A 17,289-nucleotide genomic window follows, 5' to 3' on the forward strand; every position below is an offset into this window, starting at 1 on the left:
CAGTTATACTTTTGTAAATATGTTTGCAACGTTTAAGCAAAATGCCTACCGTAAGGGAAGAAAAAGTTTGTACCTGTTTAACCTGTTGAAATATTTTTCAAAATGTTTTGCACGTTTCCTAACCTGTTTGATATGTTTTCTTTTCCCAATCCGGGAGTACTGGATTTAATGGGGGGAATATGGCACCCCAGGAGTTCAGGTACCCCAGTGGATTTGCCTTCCTCTCGGGGATGGTAATGCCATGCCTGGAGACAGGAGGGATCTCTTTGGCAGGAAACCTGACATGCAACACATTCTGGCTCCAGGCCAAAAGGGGAGCTCTAAACCAGGTTTAAGGGGATTTTTCCTATAAACATCCTGGTCTGGAGGAGGATTCAGTTAGTCTGGTGCAAACAAGCGATGAGTTGACAGTTGGTAACAGACAGTGAAGATGCACAGAAGGACATAGGAGCTAGAGAAAGGCTGCGACTGGGCCTTTCTAAGCTGAGCGCAGAAACCGGGCACTGGGAGCTCGAGGTCATGAGGAACTACAGGTCCCACGGCAGAACCGGCGGGCAGGAAACCAAAAGGGACTTGCCCACATAATACCTGAGGTACAGTAGCAATCAGAGTCCAGAGTCACCGTGGACAGAGACCCCAAAGAAATGGCTCAAGTTGCCTACCGTGCTGGTACTGTCCCTGGACAGGGGAAGAAAGAGGACCTTGGTAGACACCTACAGGCAGCAAGGGACTGTAGACCAGCACATAGTGGAAGGCTCCCAAACTGACCTGTCAAGGGGATTTCCACTTGTCTTCAGGCTGCCTGTACTCCATCTATACCCGTTGCCAGTACCCTGGACTGAAGCTGCTTAACACCAGTAAACCAGGTAAAGACTGCCACCCTGTGTCCTCCAATTATTTGCGGCATTCACCATCCCTGCCAAATACACCGGGAGCCCTGGGGACACTGCTTCACCTGTGGGAAGCGACACCATCTTTTGTTGCAGCACCATCGCCCCCAGAGGACCCCTGTAAGCAGTGTCAGTCACCTCTGACCGAGAACCACTGGTGGCGTCACAAACTTTCCTTATTTCTACAAACCCTATAAAGACCGTCCCTTTTACTTGGGCACCCAGGGCCACGGACCAGGTTGCTGCCACCATGACCACCCATTTAATTGTGACCGGACCCAGTACCGAGTACGCCACGGCCCTGAAGAGCGACTCAACGCCGAGTGTGGCGGATAGTTGGATATGTTGAGGCACAGAATTTCAGAGGAAGGGGGTAACACTCAGAAGAAGTCCTGGAGGCGGTTGGGTGAGGAATATGTGAATGTGGAGGAGAGAAGGAGGTCTTGGGAGGACCGGAGGTTGCGTGTTAGAAGATATTGGGAGATTAGTTTGGAGATATACGGAGGAGACCGGTTATGGATAACTTTGTTGGTCAGTGCTAGCCATTTGAACTGGATGCGTTGGAGAATTGGGAGCCAATGAAGGGATTTGCAGAGGGGAGAAGAAGATGAGTAGCGTAGAGAGAGGTAGAGCAGAGTTAATGATGGAGTGGAGAGGTGCAAGAGTGTTAGCAGAGAGGCCACAGAGGAGAATATTGCAGTAGTAGCTGTATTTCTTAATCTAAATAAGAACTTACCTTTATTGGGATTTTGGGTAAGTACTAGAGATGAAATAAGATTTCCCCAAATTCCAGATGACTGATATATTAAGAAAAATAAGCCAAAGTATTGATTGACAACATCCATTTTATCCTTGCCAGTGTTCTTTGCATACATAATGCCACTGATGGTGAGATAAGTACATTTTGATGCCCATAGTGGTCCTCCTCCAATACCCAGAATAGCTGAAGTAATCAATAAACTATACCTGTCAGTAAAGGGTAAAAAACAGAGATTGTATAAACTTTTCTTAATTTTTAGATTGTTCATTAATCTAATATATAAAGCTGAATGTGTGTGTGTGTGTATGTATGTGTGTATGTCCGAGATTGGCACCTGCACTGTTGCAGCTACAGCCACAAAATTTTGCACAGTCACAGGTCTGGACCCCGAGAGTGTCATAGGCTATGTTGTGAGGCGAAATTTTAACCCTGCACTTTCCAATTCACCAAACAATTTTGCCCCTATCTACACACAGTAATGGGGAAAAAGTGAAAGGAAAAGTGTTGGAGGCAAATTGACAGCTGCCAGATGTGAAAAAGGGGGACTTAAAGAATGAGAGCGATGGCGCCAAAGAGTATATACCTTACAGTTGCTAAGATGGGGCCCCGACATGGGATACACATATCATCCTCAGTACACATTTCACCACACATACACCAACCTCACCACATAAAAGTTGAAACACAAAAGTCGCCACTCAAAACTCGCCACGCGCAAAATTTGCCACATGCAAAACTCGCCACATGCAAAACTAGGCTCACACAAAACTCGCCACACGTGCAAAACTCACCTCATGGAAAACTCGCCACACGCAAAACTTGCACACACGAAAAATTGCCACATGCACAAAAGTTGCAACACATGCAAAAGTTGCCTCACACAAAACTTGCACATACTCAAAATGCACCACACATAAAACTCGCCATGCGCAAAACTCACCATGCGCAAAACTTGCTGCACACAACTTGCTACACTAACCTGTCACATGCAACTCGACACACAAAAAGTTGCTATATGCATGTCGCCACACAAAACTCATCTCACGAAAGTCGCTACATGCATGTTGCCACACGCAACTCAACACACACAACTTGACACATGAAACTCGCCCTAAAACACACACAAGTCTGGTATTATCCTTCAAAAATAAAAATCTGATTAATAATCAGACAAACTACAAGAGCAACAAATGTACCATATAGGAAATACGGCAGCTGTCAGTCACATGACCTGTCTATTATGTGTATGTGTAAGCTAATATATACTGCCAGGAGGGAGGGCTTCCTGTTGGCTGGGGATTTATCCGGTTGCCAATTTAGCTAAATTACTGAGGTAAAAATATTACTGACCAAATAAGGTGTGAATGAGGTCTAATACAGGAGGAGATGACACACAGATATATGCTATATACAGGAGGAGAAGACATACTCGTATACACTATATACAGGGGAGATGACACACAGGTATACACTATATACAAGAGCAGATGACATACAGGTACACACTATATACAGGAGGAGATGACACACATATATACTATATACAAGAGGAGATGACATACAGGTATATACTATATACAGGGGAGATGACACACAGGTATATAATATATACAGGAGCAGATGACACACAGGTATATACTATATACAGGAGGAGATGACATACAGGTATATACTATTTATAGGAAGAGATGACACACAGGTATATACTATATAAAGGAGGAGATGACACACGTATATACTATATACAGGAGGAGATGACATACAGGTATATACTATATAAAAGAGGAGATGACACATGGGCATACAGAGGAGGAGATGACATACAGCAGGTATATACTATATACAGGGGAGATGACATACAGGTATATACTATATACAGGAGGAGATGACATACAAGTATAGACTATATATAGGAGGAGATGACATACAGGTATATACTATTTACAGAAAAGATGACATACAGATGTATACTACAGGTCCTTCTCAAAAAATTAGCATATAGTGTTAAATTTCATTATTTACCATAATGTAATGATTACAATTAAACTTTCATATACTATAGATTCATTATCCACCAACTGAAATTTGTCAGGTCTTTTATTGTTTTAATACTGATGATTTTGGCATACAACTCCTGATAACCCAAAAAACCTGTCTCAATAAATTAGCATATTTCACCCGACCAATCAAATAAAAGTGTTTTTTAATACCAAACAAAAAAACCATCAAATAATAATGTTCAGTTATGCACTCAATACTTGGTCGGGAATCCTTTGGCAGAAATGACTGCTTCAATGCGGCGTGGCATGGAGGCAATCAGCCTGTGACACTGCTGAGATGTTATGGAGGCCCAGGATGCTTCAATAGCGGCCTTAAGCTCATCCAGAGTGTTGGGTCTTGCGTCTCTCAACTTTCTCTTCACAATATCCCACAGATTCTCTATGGGGTTCAGGTCAGGAGAGTTGGCAGGCCAATTGAGCACAGTAATACCATGGTCAGTAAACCATTTACCAGTGGTTTTGGCACTGTGAGCAGGTGCCAGGTCGTGCTGAAAAATGAAATCTTCATCTCCATAAAGCATTTCAGCCGATGGAAGCATGAAGTGCTCCAAAATCTCCTGATAGCTAGCTGCATTGACCCTGCCCTTGATGAAACACAGTGGACCAACACCAGCAGCTGACATGGCACCCCATACCATCACTGACTGTGGGTACTTGACACTGGACTTCAGGCATTTTGGCATTTCCTTCTCCCCAGTCTTCCTCCAGACTCTGGCACCTTGATTTCCGAATGACATGCAAAATTTGCTTTCATCAGAAAAAAGTACTTGGGACCACTTAGCAACAGTCCAGTGCTGCTTCTCTGTAGCCCAGGTCAGGCGCTTCTGCCGCTGTTTATGGTTCAAAAGTGGCTTTACCTGGGGAATGCGGCACCTGTAGCCCATTTCCTGCACACGCCTGTGCACGGTGGCTCTGGATGTTTCCACACCAGACTCAGTCCACTGCTTCCTCAGGTTCCGGTCACCTCTTCTCGTTGTACAGCGTTTTCTGCCACATTGTTTCCTTCCAACAGACTTACCATTGAGGTGCCTTGATACAGCACTCTGGGAACAGCCTATTTGTTGAGAAATTTCTTTCTGGGTCTTACCCTCTTGCTTGAGGGTGTCAATGATGGCCTTCTTGACATCTGTCAGGTCGCTAGTCTTACCCATGATGGGGGTTTTGAGTAATGAACCAGGCAGGGAGTTTTTAAAAGCCTCAGGTATCTTTTGCATGTGTTTAGAGTTAATTAGTTGATTCAGAAGATTAGGGTAATAGGTCATTTAGAGAACCTTTTCTTGATATGCTAATTTATTGAGACAGGTTTTTTGGGTTATCAGTAGTGTTGAGCGATACCGTCCGATACTTGAAAGTATCGGTATCGGAAAGTATCGGCCGATACCGGCAAAATATCGGATCCAATCCGATACCGATACCCGATACCAATACAAGTCAATGGGACTCAAGTATCGGACGGTATCCCTGATGGTTCCCAGGGTCTGAAGGAGAGGAAACTCTCCTTCAGGCCCTGGGAACCATATAAATGTGTAAAAGAAAGAATTAAAATAAAAAATATTGCTATACTCACCTGTCCGACGCAGCCGGGACTTCAGCGAGGGAACCGGCAGCGTTGTTTGTTTAAAAATCGCGCTATTACTTGGTTACGTGAATTCCTGGCTTGTGATTGGTCAGGTCGGCCATGTTGCCGGGACGCGGACCAATCACAGCAAGCCGTGACGAAATTACGTCACGGCTTGCTGTGATTGGTCCGCGTCCCGGCAATATGGCCGCCCTGACCAATCACAAGCCGGGACGTCACGGGAGGCTGGACACGCGCTCATTTTAAAATGGGCGCGTGTCCAGCCTCCCGTGACGTCACGGCTTGTGATTGGTTGCGCCGCGATCAACCAATCACAAGCCGGGAGGCTGGACGCGCTCATTTTGAAATGGGCGCGTGTCCAGCCTCCCGGCTTGTGATTGGTTGACCGCGACGCAACCAATCACAAGCCGTGACGTCACGGGAGGCTGGACACGCGCCCTTTTTAAAATGAGCGCGTTTCCAGCCTCCCGTGACGTCACGGCTTGTGATTGGTTAATGGCGGCCATGTTGCCGGGACGCGGACCAATCACAGCAAGCCGTGACGTATTTTCGTCACGGCTTGCTGTGATTGGTCCGCGGCCCGGCAACATGGCCGCCCTGACCAATCACAAGCCGGGACTTCGCGTAACCATGTAAAAGCGGGAATTTTAAACAAACAACGCTGCCGGTTCCTGCGCTGAGGTCCCGGCTGCGTCGGACAGGTGAGTATAGCGATATTTTTTATTTTAATTCTCTATTTTACACATTTTAACATTAATGTTGTTCCGATACCCGATACCACAAGAGTATCGGAATCCCGGTATCGGAATTCCGATACAGCAAGTATCGGCCGATACCCGATACTTGCAGCATCGGAATGCTCAACACTAGTTATCAGGAGTTGTATGCCAAAATCATCAGTATTAAAACAATAAAAGACCTGACAAATTTCAGTTGGTGGATAATGAATCTATAGTATATGAAAGTTTAATTGTAATCATTACATTATGGTAAATAATGAAATTTAACATTATATGCTAATTTTTTGAGAAGGACCTGTATATATAAGGGAGATGACAAACATGTATATACTGAGGGGAAAATGAGAGGTGTGAGGTGAAAATGAGAGGTGTGAGGTGAAAATGAGATGTGTGAGGTGAAAATGAAAAGGTGTGAGGGCAAAATGAGAGGCGTGAGGGAAAATAGTGAAGTGATCGGAAAATGAAAGATGTGAGGTTGAAATGACAAGTGTTAGGGGGGAATGAGAGGGGTGAGGGGGGAATGAGAGGAGTGAGGGGGAAAATAAGAGGAGTGAGGGGGAAAATAAGAGGAGTGAGGGGGGAAATGAGAGGTGTGAGGGAGAAAATGAGAGATGTGAGGGGGAAAATGAAAGAGGTGAGGGGGAAAATGAGAGGCGTGATGGAAAAATAAGAGAAGTGAGCTGCTATAACTAACCACAGATATTTGCTATGCCCAGGCAACGCCAGGCTCTTCAGCTAGTAAACAAATACATAAATAAAGCTTGATATGATGTTAGTAACTGCCAGTTGGACCTGTATCAGGGTGTGCTTACACATTATTATTTGCTTGCAGGGCTGGCTCCAGGTTTTTGAGGGCCCCAGACAAAAGAGTCTCAGTGGGCCCCCCTTTAACACATACCACGATTCATGATGCACAGATACAGCAGAGAAATATAGGTGTAGTACAATGCCAGATTTCACTTCTTACATGAGTGATAGCTATTGTAAATTCTACAATACCATACAGCAGAGGGGCTTTATATAAGTCAACCCCTTATATGCCAATTTTTGTGACCTACTCCCTCTTCTTCAGTTCCAGTAGGCATTTTATTGTTTGCTAAACTTGCTGCAAATAAAAAACTGCATACATTGAATATGACAATTTTTTAATAGAAAACTTTTTAAAGTAAACATTAGAAAGCATTAACGTAAAACATTTGTAAAAGTGCAAAATGTGTAGCATATAGCACAGCCACATAGTATATATAACACAGCCATGTAGTATATAGCACAGCCACGTAGTATATAACACAGCCCACTTAGCATATAGCACAGCTACGTAGTATATAATAGCCACGTAGTATATAACACAGCCATGTAGTATATAGCACAGCCATGTAGCATATAACACAGCCAACATAGCATATAACACAGCCCACATAGCATATAGCACAGCTACGCAGTATATAGCACAGCCACATAGTACATAGTACAACCACGTAGTATATAGCACAGATACGTAGTATATAGCACAGCCACATAGTATATAGCACAGCCATGTAGCATATAACACAGCCCACGTAGTATACAACACACCCCACGTAGTATATAGCACAGGCCACGTAGTATATAGCATAGGCCACGTAGTATATAGCACAGCCACGTAGTATATAACACAGCCCACGTAGTATATAACACAGCCACATAGTATATAGCACAGCTGTGCCCACCTAGTATATAGCACAGCCCACATAGCATACAACACAGCCACATAGTATATAGCAGTGTGGGCACCATAACCCTGTTAAAAAAGGAATTAAAATAAAAAATAGTTATATACTCACCTTCTGGCGGTCCCCGGATCCAGCCCAGGCCTTAGCGATGCTCGCGGCAGCTCCCATTCCCAGTAATGCCTTGAGAGACAATGACCTGTGATGACATAGCGGTCTCGGTTCATTTCGCAAGGCATTACTGGGAACGCTAGCTGCCGGCAGCATCGCGAAGAGCGGGAAGGCTGCGAGGGCCGCCGGAAGGTGAGTACAGCGCGATTTTTTTTATTATTATTATTTTTAACATTATATCTTTTTACTATTGATGCTGCATAGGCAGATGCCGGCCCTGTTTGTTGGAGAAACTATCTTTAGTAAAGTCCAGAAAATTTCTGCAATTACATTTATTGTTATACACATGTTTATTTCCTTTATGTGAATTGGAACAAAACAAAAAAACAAAAGAGAAGAAAGGCACATTGGACATCATTTCTCACAAAACCCCCAAAATGGACCGGACAAAATTGTTGGCACCATCAGCTTAATATTTGGTTGCACACCCTTTGGAAAAAATAAGTAAAATCAATTACTTCTTATAAACATCAACAACCTTCTTACACCTCTCAACTGGAATTCTGGACCACTCTTCTTTTGCAAACTGTTCCAGGTCTCTCATATTTGAGTCTTCTCCCAACAGCAATTTTAAGATCTCTCCACAGGTGTTCAATGGGATTTAGATCCAGAATCATTGATGTGCACTTCAGGACTCTCCTGTGCTTTGTGTCCATCCATTTCTGGGTGATTCTTGAAGTATGTTTGGGTCATTGCCTTGCTGGTAGACCCATGACCTAGGACACAAACCCATGTTTCTGACACTGGACACTACATTGCGTCTCAAAATCCTTTGGTAATCTTCAGATTTCATGATGAATTGCACACAGTTAAGGTATCCAGTGCCAGAGGTAGCAAAACAGCCCCAAAACATCTTTGAACATCCACCATGTTTGACTGTAGGTACTACTGTGTTTTTTTTGTAGGTCCCATTCTCTTTTCGGTAAAAATTAGAATTATGTGCTTTTCCAAGCAGCTTTATCTTGATCTCATCTGTCCACAAGACATTTTCCCAAAACGATTTTGGCTGACTCATGTACATTTTGGCAAACTGCAGTCTAGCTTTTTATCTCAGGAATGTCAGCCTCTGGGGATACTACCTCCTCATCCCCTACCATTACAAAGAAGGGAAATCCATCAGGCTTTTGGGTGGTGACATTTCCTTAGAGCCAACCCGTCTCTTATCTGAGAAATCAAGGCCTCTGCCCCTCTATCACAAGTCCCAAAACAACACAAAGTCCCAGCCTATGATAATTGGGTGCAATAAATCCTAAATTCTTGACCACACTGTCCTCAAAGGACTCCGTATCTTTGGCTATCTCAATGATCACTCTGACCATTGGATAGTCTTTAGCATCCCTAAGAATGCAGCGAATGCCCACCTTCTTCTCAGGGATCAGTTGAAGGGGCTGTGTGGCCCTTACATGGGTCACCAAACTCCCTGAGTCTAGCTGCCCAGTAATTTGCAGACTATATACTTTTATGGGACAAGCTTGTGGCTTGTGTGTATGGTGACAGAGATAGAGAAACTAGTAGATGAGTGGAGGTAAATGAGAGATGGACCTAGACAAATGATAATTAGTGGGGTTGTTGGGGATTTTCCCTTCAAGGTTTTTTTTAAGAATGATTTTTATAAAATGAATGCAGTTACCTGATTAGTTGTTATTCGTAACTATCATTTTTCTTTTTCATGCAGACAGCTCTGCTAATGTTTATTTCTATCACCAGTTTCTTGTTACCCCATCTGAGAACAACATAATGTAGGGACAGAGATCCTGATTAGTGATGAGCGAGTATACTCGGTACTCGAGATTTCTCGAGCACGCTTGGGGGTCCTCAGAGTATTTGTAAGCACTCGGAGATTTAGTTTTCATCACCTCAGCTGAATGATTTACATCTGTTAGCCAGCTTGATTACATGTAGGGATTTCCTAGCAACCAGGCAACCTTCACATGTACTCAGGCTGGCAAACAGATGCAAATCATTCAGCTGAGGAGATGAAAACTATATCTCCAATTACTTACAAATACTTGGAGGACACCCGAGCATGCTGGGGAAATCTCGATTAACGAGTATAATCGCTCATCACTAGTGTTGAGCATTCCGATGCTGCAAGTATCGGGTATCGGCCGATACTTGCTGTATCGGAATTCCGATACCGGGATTCCGATACTCTTGTGGTATCGGGTATCGGGTATCGGAACAACATTAATGTTAAAATGTGTAAAATAGAGAATTAAAATAAAAAATATCGCTATACTCACCTGTCCGACGCAGCCGGGACCTCAGCGCAGGAACCGGCAGCGTTGTTTGTTTAAAATTCCCGCTTTTACATGGTTACGCGAAGTCCCGGCTTGTGATTGGTCAGGGCGGCCATGTTGCCGGGCCGCGGACCAATCACAGCAAGCCGTGACGAAAATACGTCACGGCTTGCTGTGATTGGTCCGCGTCCCGGCAACATGGCCGCCATTAACCAATCACAAGCCGTGACGTCACGGGAGGCTGGAAACGCGCTCATTTTAAAAAGGGCGCGTGTCCAGCCTCCCGTGACGTCACGGCTTGTGATTGGTTGCGTCGCGGTCAACCAATCACAAGCCGGGAGGCTGGACACGCGCCCATTTCAAAATGAGCGCGTCCAGCCTCCCGGCTTGTGATTGGTTGATCGCGGCGCAACCAATCACAAGCCGTGACGTCACGGGAGGCTGGACACGCGCCCATTTCAAAATGAGCGCGTCCAGCCTCCCGGCTTGTGATTGGTTGATCGCGGCGCAACCAATCACAAGCCGTGACGTCACGGGAGGCTGGACACGCGCCCATTTTAAAATGAGCGCGTGTCCAGCCTCCCGTGACGTCCCGGCTTGTGATTGGTCAGGGCGGCCATATTGCCGGGACGCGGACCAATCACAGCAAGCCGTGACGTAATTTCGTCACGGCTTGCTGTGATTGGTCCGCGTCCCGGCAACATGGCCGACCTGACCAATCACAAGCCGGGAATTCACGTAACCAAGTAATAGCGCGATTTTTAAACAAACAACGCTGCCGGTTCCCTCGCTGAAGTCCCGGCTGCGTCGGACAGGTGAGTATAGCGATATTTTTTATTTTAATTCTTTCTTTTACACATTTATATGGTTCCCAGGGCCTGAAGGAGAGTTTCCTCTCCTTCAGACCCTGGGAACCATCAGGGATACCGTCCGATACATGAGTCCCATTGACTTGTATTGGTATCGGGTATCGGTATCGGATTGGATTCCGATACTGTGACGGTATCGGCCGATACTTTCCGATACCGATACTTTCAAGTATCGGACGGTATCGCTCAACACTACTCATCACTAATCCTGATTCTAGGATTCATCACTTACCTTACTGGGTGCTGCAAGTGTGATTATAAATTGTTTTAATTGATGCAAACTACTACTAATACGTTCAATGCTGAGTTGTGTATAACCCCACCCACACCATTGATTGACAGCAAGCAGTCCAGTAAGTGATATCTATAGCTGGAATCAGGGTCTCTGTCCCTACATTATGCTGCTCTTAGATTAAGTAGCAAAAATCTGTTTAAAGAAAACACATGAACAAATTTGCAAACCAAAATGTTAATAAGAAATGATAAAAATGTACCAGTTTGGTTTAAAGTTTCCTATGGAATAAGTGATATAGCAGCACATTGAAGCAACGATTGTCCATTTGCATCCAATTTTCTTAATAATGATTGGAGGTAGAAAAAGCGAAGATAATATTAGACATCCGTAGACAACGCTTAATGATGCAACACCCAGGCCTTTTTCAGGATTCAGACTGCTCTGTAAAGATAAAATATTTTATTATATTCAAGACCAGTTATCATTTATTCATCACTTCTCTATTTATAATTGTAACTCATTTCTCTCATGTGGGCAGTGCTGCTGTGGGTTCAGTCACCGCTCTGTGTACAGAGAGCAGCAGCTGTAACCTCGGCCCTGGCATTGACTGACAGCACCTTAGCATTAGGGCTGGCGGTCAGTCAGTGCTGGGGACACAATTACAGCCGCCGCTGTCTAAACACAGAGTGGTGACTGAACCCACACTGGTGACAGACCCATGACTGAAACTCAAATATCACCGGGAGGAATAAAGTTCACTTCCTCATGGCAGCGGGGGTCTAAGTGAGTGCCACGGAATCATGTCTTCTATCCTCTAGGCTCCTGCAGTGATTTTACAGAACACGGAACTACCGGCTTTTCTTCTATCTATCTCTCTATGCTATCTACAGTTAGGTCCATATATATTTGGACAGAGACAACATTTTTCTTATTTTGGTTATAGACATTACCACAATGAATTTTAAACAAAACAATTCAGATGCAGTTGAAGGTCAGACTTTCAGCTTTCATTTGAGGGTATCCACATTAAAATTGGATGAAGGGTTTAGGAGTTTCAGCTCCTTAACATGTGCCACCCTGTTTTTAAAGGGACCAAAAGTAATTGGACAATTGACTCCAAGGCTATTTCATGGACAGGTGTGGGTAATCCCTTCGTTATGTCATTCTCAATTAAGCAAATAAAAGGCCTGGAGTTGATTTGAGGTGTGGTGCTTGCATTTGGAAGGTTTTGCTGTGAAGTAAACATGCGGTCAAAGGAGCTCTCCATGCAGGTGAAACAAGCCATCCTTAAGCTGCGAAAACAAAAAAAAAACCATCCGAGAAATTGCTACAATATTAGGAGTGGCAAAATATACAGTTTGGTACATCCTGAGAAAGAAAGAAAGCACTGGTGAACTCATCAATGCAAAAAGACCTGGGCGCCCATGGAAGACAACAGTGGTGGATGATCGCAGAATAATCTCCATGGTGAAGAGAAACCCCTTCACAACAGCCAACCAAGTGAACAACACTCTCCAGGAGGTAGGCGTATCAATATCCAAATCTACCATAAAGAGAAGACTGCATGAAAGTAAATACAGAGGGTTCACTGCACGGTGCAAGCCACTCATAAGCATCAAGAATAAAAAGGCTAGACTGGACTTTGCTAAAAAACATCTAAAAAAGCCAGCACAGTTCTGGAAGAACATTTTTTGGACAGATGAAACCAAGATCAACCTCTACCAGAATGATGGAAAGAGAAAAGTATGGCGAAGGCGTGGTACAGCTCATGATCCAAAGCATATCACATCATCTGTAAAACACGGCGGAGGCAGTGTGATGGCTTGGGCATGCATGGCTGCCAGTGGCACTGGGTCACTAGTGTTTATTGATGACGTGACACAGGACAAAAGCAGCCGAATTAATTCTGAGGTATTCAGAGCCACACTGTGTGCTCAGATCCAGCCAAATGCAGCCAAACTGATTGGTCGTCGTTTCATACTACAGATGGACAATGACTAGTGTTGAGCATTCCGATACTGCAAGTATCGGGTATCGGCCGATGCTTGCTGTATCGAATTCCGATCCCGAGATCCGATATTTTTGTGGTATCGGGTATCGGTATCGAAACAACATTAATGTAAAAATGTGTAAAAGAAAGAATTAAAATAAAAAATATTGCTATACTCACCTCTCCGACGCAGCCTGCACCTTACCGAGGGAAGCGGCAGCGTTCTTTGTTTAAAATTCGCGCTTTTCTTTCCTTTACTGAAGTCCCGGCTTGTGATTGGTCGCGTGCCGACCATGTGGCCGGGACGCAACCAATCACAGCAAGCCGTGACGTAATTTCAGGTCCTTCAGGATTTTAAAATTACGTTCCGGCGTTGTGATTGGTTGCGTCGCAGTCACATGGGCAACGCAACCAATCACAGCAAGCCGTGACGTAATTTCAGGTCCTTAAGGATTTTAAAATTACGTTCCGGCGTTGTGATTGGTTGCGTCGCAGTCACATGGGAGACGCAACCAATCACAAGCCGTGACGTCACGGGAGGCTGGACACGCGCGCATTTTAAAATGGGCGCGTGTCCAGCCTCCCGTGACGTCCCGGCTTGTGATTGGTTGCGTCGCGATCAACCAATCACAAGCCGGGAGGCTGGACATGCGCGCATTTTAAAATGAGCGCGTGTCCAGCCTCCCGTGACGTCCCGGCTTGTGATTGGTTGCCTCGCGGTCAACCAATCACAAGCCGGGAGGCTGGACACGCGCGCATTTTAAAAATTTTAAAATGCGCGCGTGTCCAGCCTCCCGGCTTGTGATTGGTTGACCGCGACGCAACCAATCACAAGCCGGGACGTCACGGGAGGCCGTGTTTGGGGGCAGACAGCTGGAAGGACAGGACCCGGTATTATCAGCGGGGTAGAGCTGCCCCCACCGGTATACACAGCGACCGCCGCTACAGCAGAGGGGCCGGTAATAATCCGACGGAGAAAGAACAGAGATTGAGAGGGAAATTCGAAACCAGCAATTTAAAATGCGCGCGTGTCCAGCCTCCCGGCTTGTGATTGGTTGACCGCAAGGCAACCAATCACAAGCCGGGACTAGGGTTGAGCGACTTTCATTTTTTTAAGATCGAGTAGGGTTTTGGGAAACCCGATTTTGTCCAGAGTCGAGTCGAGTGCAGTCGGCCGATTATCGCTAAAAGTCGGGGATCGACCGAAACACGAAACCCAATGCAAGTCAATGGGGAAGCATAGTCGGCAGTGAGTGGAGGCCAGGAAAACACCTACAGTGCCCATTTTAATGCCAAAAACATCCATTCTTGTTTCTGAAGCTTGTCAATCTTAATTAACTTTATAATAATAGTTGGGCATAGGGAATTGGGGGTCATTTGGCAAAAGTTGTGGGGGGAGTAGGGCCGGCTCAAGTTTTTCGTGGGCCCAGGAAATGCGGACTACGTCACGGCGGTGTTGCAGGGAAAGGTAATTATTTAAAAGTTGCAAGTGCTGTGATCCTGAGCAAGCAGGGGGGGGGCCCACTCGTTCGCATTGCCACTGGCACAGGGCCCCTCAAAGTACGGCGGTGTGTTTGCATGGCGGGGGCGCCTCCCACCAGCAGCGACACTTTTGCGTACTCTGAGGGGCCCTGTGCCAGTGACGTCGCCAACGAGTATGCCCCCCCACCTGATGAAGGAACCTGCACTTTCATCTGCACCTTCCTCTTTGTCCCTGTGTAAGGTGGTATAACATGCGGGAAGGGGAACCTTACTTTCAGCAGGGACAGATTCTGGCTGTGTAGAGTACAAGGGGAATGTAGTGGTCTCGGTCAATGTACCAGCAGACTCATTTAGCAGTGGCTGGGCAATGGGCAGGATGAGGAGGAAACAGATATAGGGCCAAAGAATAAAGTAGGCTACATGCAGTTCAAAATTGGTAACAGGACTAAACAGGCGGCATTGCTTTGTTCAGTGGAGTAGCAAACCCAAGAGCAGCAGACACTGTTTCAAGGGCCTAACCACACTAGTAGGCCAAATGCAGTTTAATATCTGATAGTATAGGGCGAAAGCCAGAATGTGGAAGCTCAGCTTTGTTCAGTTGAGGACAACACCAGGGAGGGGCAGACACCTTTAGTAGGCCGGAAAAGCCTATTGCATTTTTTAAAATGGTAATTTGGAGCAGAAGGTTGAAGCTCAGCTTTATTTAGTTGAGGGCAACACCAGGGAGGGGCAGAAGCCGTTAGTAGGCCCTAACCACCATTTTTTTTTTAAAACCACTTAATGAGAGCCGGAAGGTTGAAGCTCAGCTTTATTTAGTTGAGGACAACACCAGGGAGGGGCAGAAGCCGTTAGTAGGCCCTAACCACCATTTTTTTTTTTTAAAACCACATAATGAGAGCCGGAAGGTTGAAGCTCAGCTTTATTTAGTTGAGGACAACACCAGGGAGGGGCAGAAGCCGTTAGTAGGCCCTAACCACCTTTTTTTTTTTTAAAACCACATAATGAGAGCCGGAAGGTTGAAGCTCAGCTTTATTTAGTTGAGGACAACACCAGGGAGGGGCAGAAGCCGTTAGTAGGCCCTAACCACCTTTTTTTTTTTTAAAACCACATAATGAGAGCCGGAAGGTTGAAGCTCAGCTTTATTTAGTTGAGGACAACACCAGGGAGGGGCAGAAGCCGTTAGTAGGCCCTAACCACCTTTTTTTTTTTAAAACCACATAATGAGAGCCGGAAGGTTGAAGCTCAGCTTTATTTAGTTGAGGACAACACCAGGGAGGGGCAGAAGCCGTTAGTAGGCCCTAACCACCTTTTTTTTTTTTAAAACCACATAATGAGAGCCGGAAGGTTGAAGCTCAGCTTTATTTAGTTGAGGACAACACCAGGGAGGGGCAGAAGCCGTTAGTAGGCCCTAACCACCATTTTTTTTTTTAAAACCACATAATGAGAGCCGGAAGGTTGAAGCTCAGCTTTATTTAGTTGAGGACAACACCAGGGAGGGGCAGAAGCCGTTAGTAGGCCCTAACCACCTTTTTTTTTTTTAAAACCACATAATGAGAGCCGGAAGGTTGAAGCTCAGCTTTATTTAGTTGAGGACAACACCAGGGAGGGGCAGAAGCCGTTAGTAGGCCCTAACCACCTTTTTTTTTTTTAAAACCACATAATGAGAGCCGGAAGGTTGAAGCTCAGCTTTATTTAGTTGAGGACAACACCAGGGAGGGGCAGAAGCCGTTAGTAGGCCCTAACCACCTTTTTTTTTTTTAAAACCACATAATGAGAGCCGGAAGGTTGAAGCTCAGCTTTATTTAGTTGAGGACAACACCAGGGAGGGGCAGAAGCCGTTAGTAGGCCCTAACCACCATTTTTTTTTTTAAAACCACATAATGAGAGCCGGAAGGTTGAAGCTCAGCTTTATTTAGTTGAGGACAACACCAGGGAGGGGCAGAAGCCGTTAGTAGGCCCTAACCACCTTTTTTTTTTTTAAAACCACATAATGAGAGCCGGAAGGTTGAAGCTCAGCTTTATTTAGTTGAGGACAACACCAGGGAGGGGCAGAAGCCGTTAGTAGGCCCTAACCACCATTTTTTTTTTTTAAACCACATAATGAGAGCCGGAAGGTTGAAGCTCAGCTTTATTTAGTTGAGGACAACACCAGGGAGGGGCAGAAGCCGTTAGTAGGCCCTAACCACCTTTTTTTTTTTAAAACCACATAATGAGAGCCGGAAGGTTGAAGCTCAGCTTTATTTAGTTGAGGACAACACCAGGGAGGGGCAGAAGCCGTTAGTAGGCCCTAACCACCATTTTTTTTTTTAAAACCACATAATGAGAGCCGGAAGGTTGAAGCTCAGCTTTATTTAGTTGAGGACAACACCAGGGAGGGGCAGAAGCCGTTAGTAGGCCCTAACCACCTTTTTTTTTTTAAAACCACATAATGAGAGCCGGAAGGTTGAAGCTCAGCTTTATTTAGTTGAGGACAACACCAGGGAGGGGCAGAAGCCGTTAGTAGGCCCTAACCACCTTTTTTTTTTTAAAACCACATAATGAGAGCCGGAAGGTTGAAGCTCAGC

General features: G+C 45.2%; 1 protein-coding gene across 2 annotated transcripts in view; it reads right to left on the minus strand.

Annotated features, from left to right (window-relative positions):
- LOC143786371 (protein unc-93 homolog A-like) overlaps positions 1 to 17,289 on the minus strand; it is a 237,477-nt gene that overhangs the window by 140,938 nt on the left and 79,250 nt on the right. The window contains exons 2-3 of one of the 2 annotated variants that reach the window (XM_077275708.1): positions 11,513 to 11,694; positions 1,627 to 1,856 (exon numbers count right to left, since the gene is read on the minus strand). In XM_077275708.1, coding sequence (XP_077131823.1) covers positions 1,627 to 1,856; positions 11,513 to 11,694 — 412 coding nt within the window. Of the gene's footprint in view, positions 1 to 1,626; positions 1,857 to 8,367; positions 8,580 to 11,512; positions 11,695 to 17,289 lie in introns of those variants that run through there. The other variant, XM_077275710.1, reaches the window with a different exon arrangement.

The sequence above is a fragment of the Ranitomeya variabilis genome, chromosome 7, assembly GCF_051348905.1.
Source record: "Ranitomeya variabilis isolate aRanVar5 chromosome 7, aRanVar5.hap1, whole genome shotgun sequence".
NCBI lineage: Eukaryota > Metazoa > Chordata > Amphibia > Anura > Dendrobatidae > Ranitomeya > Ranitomeya variabilis.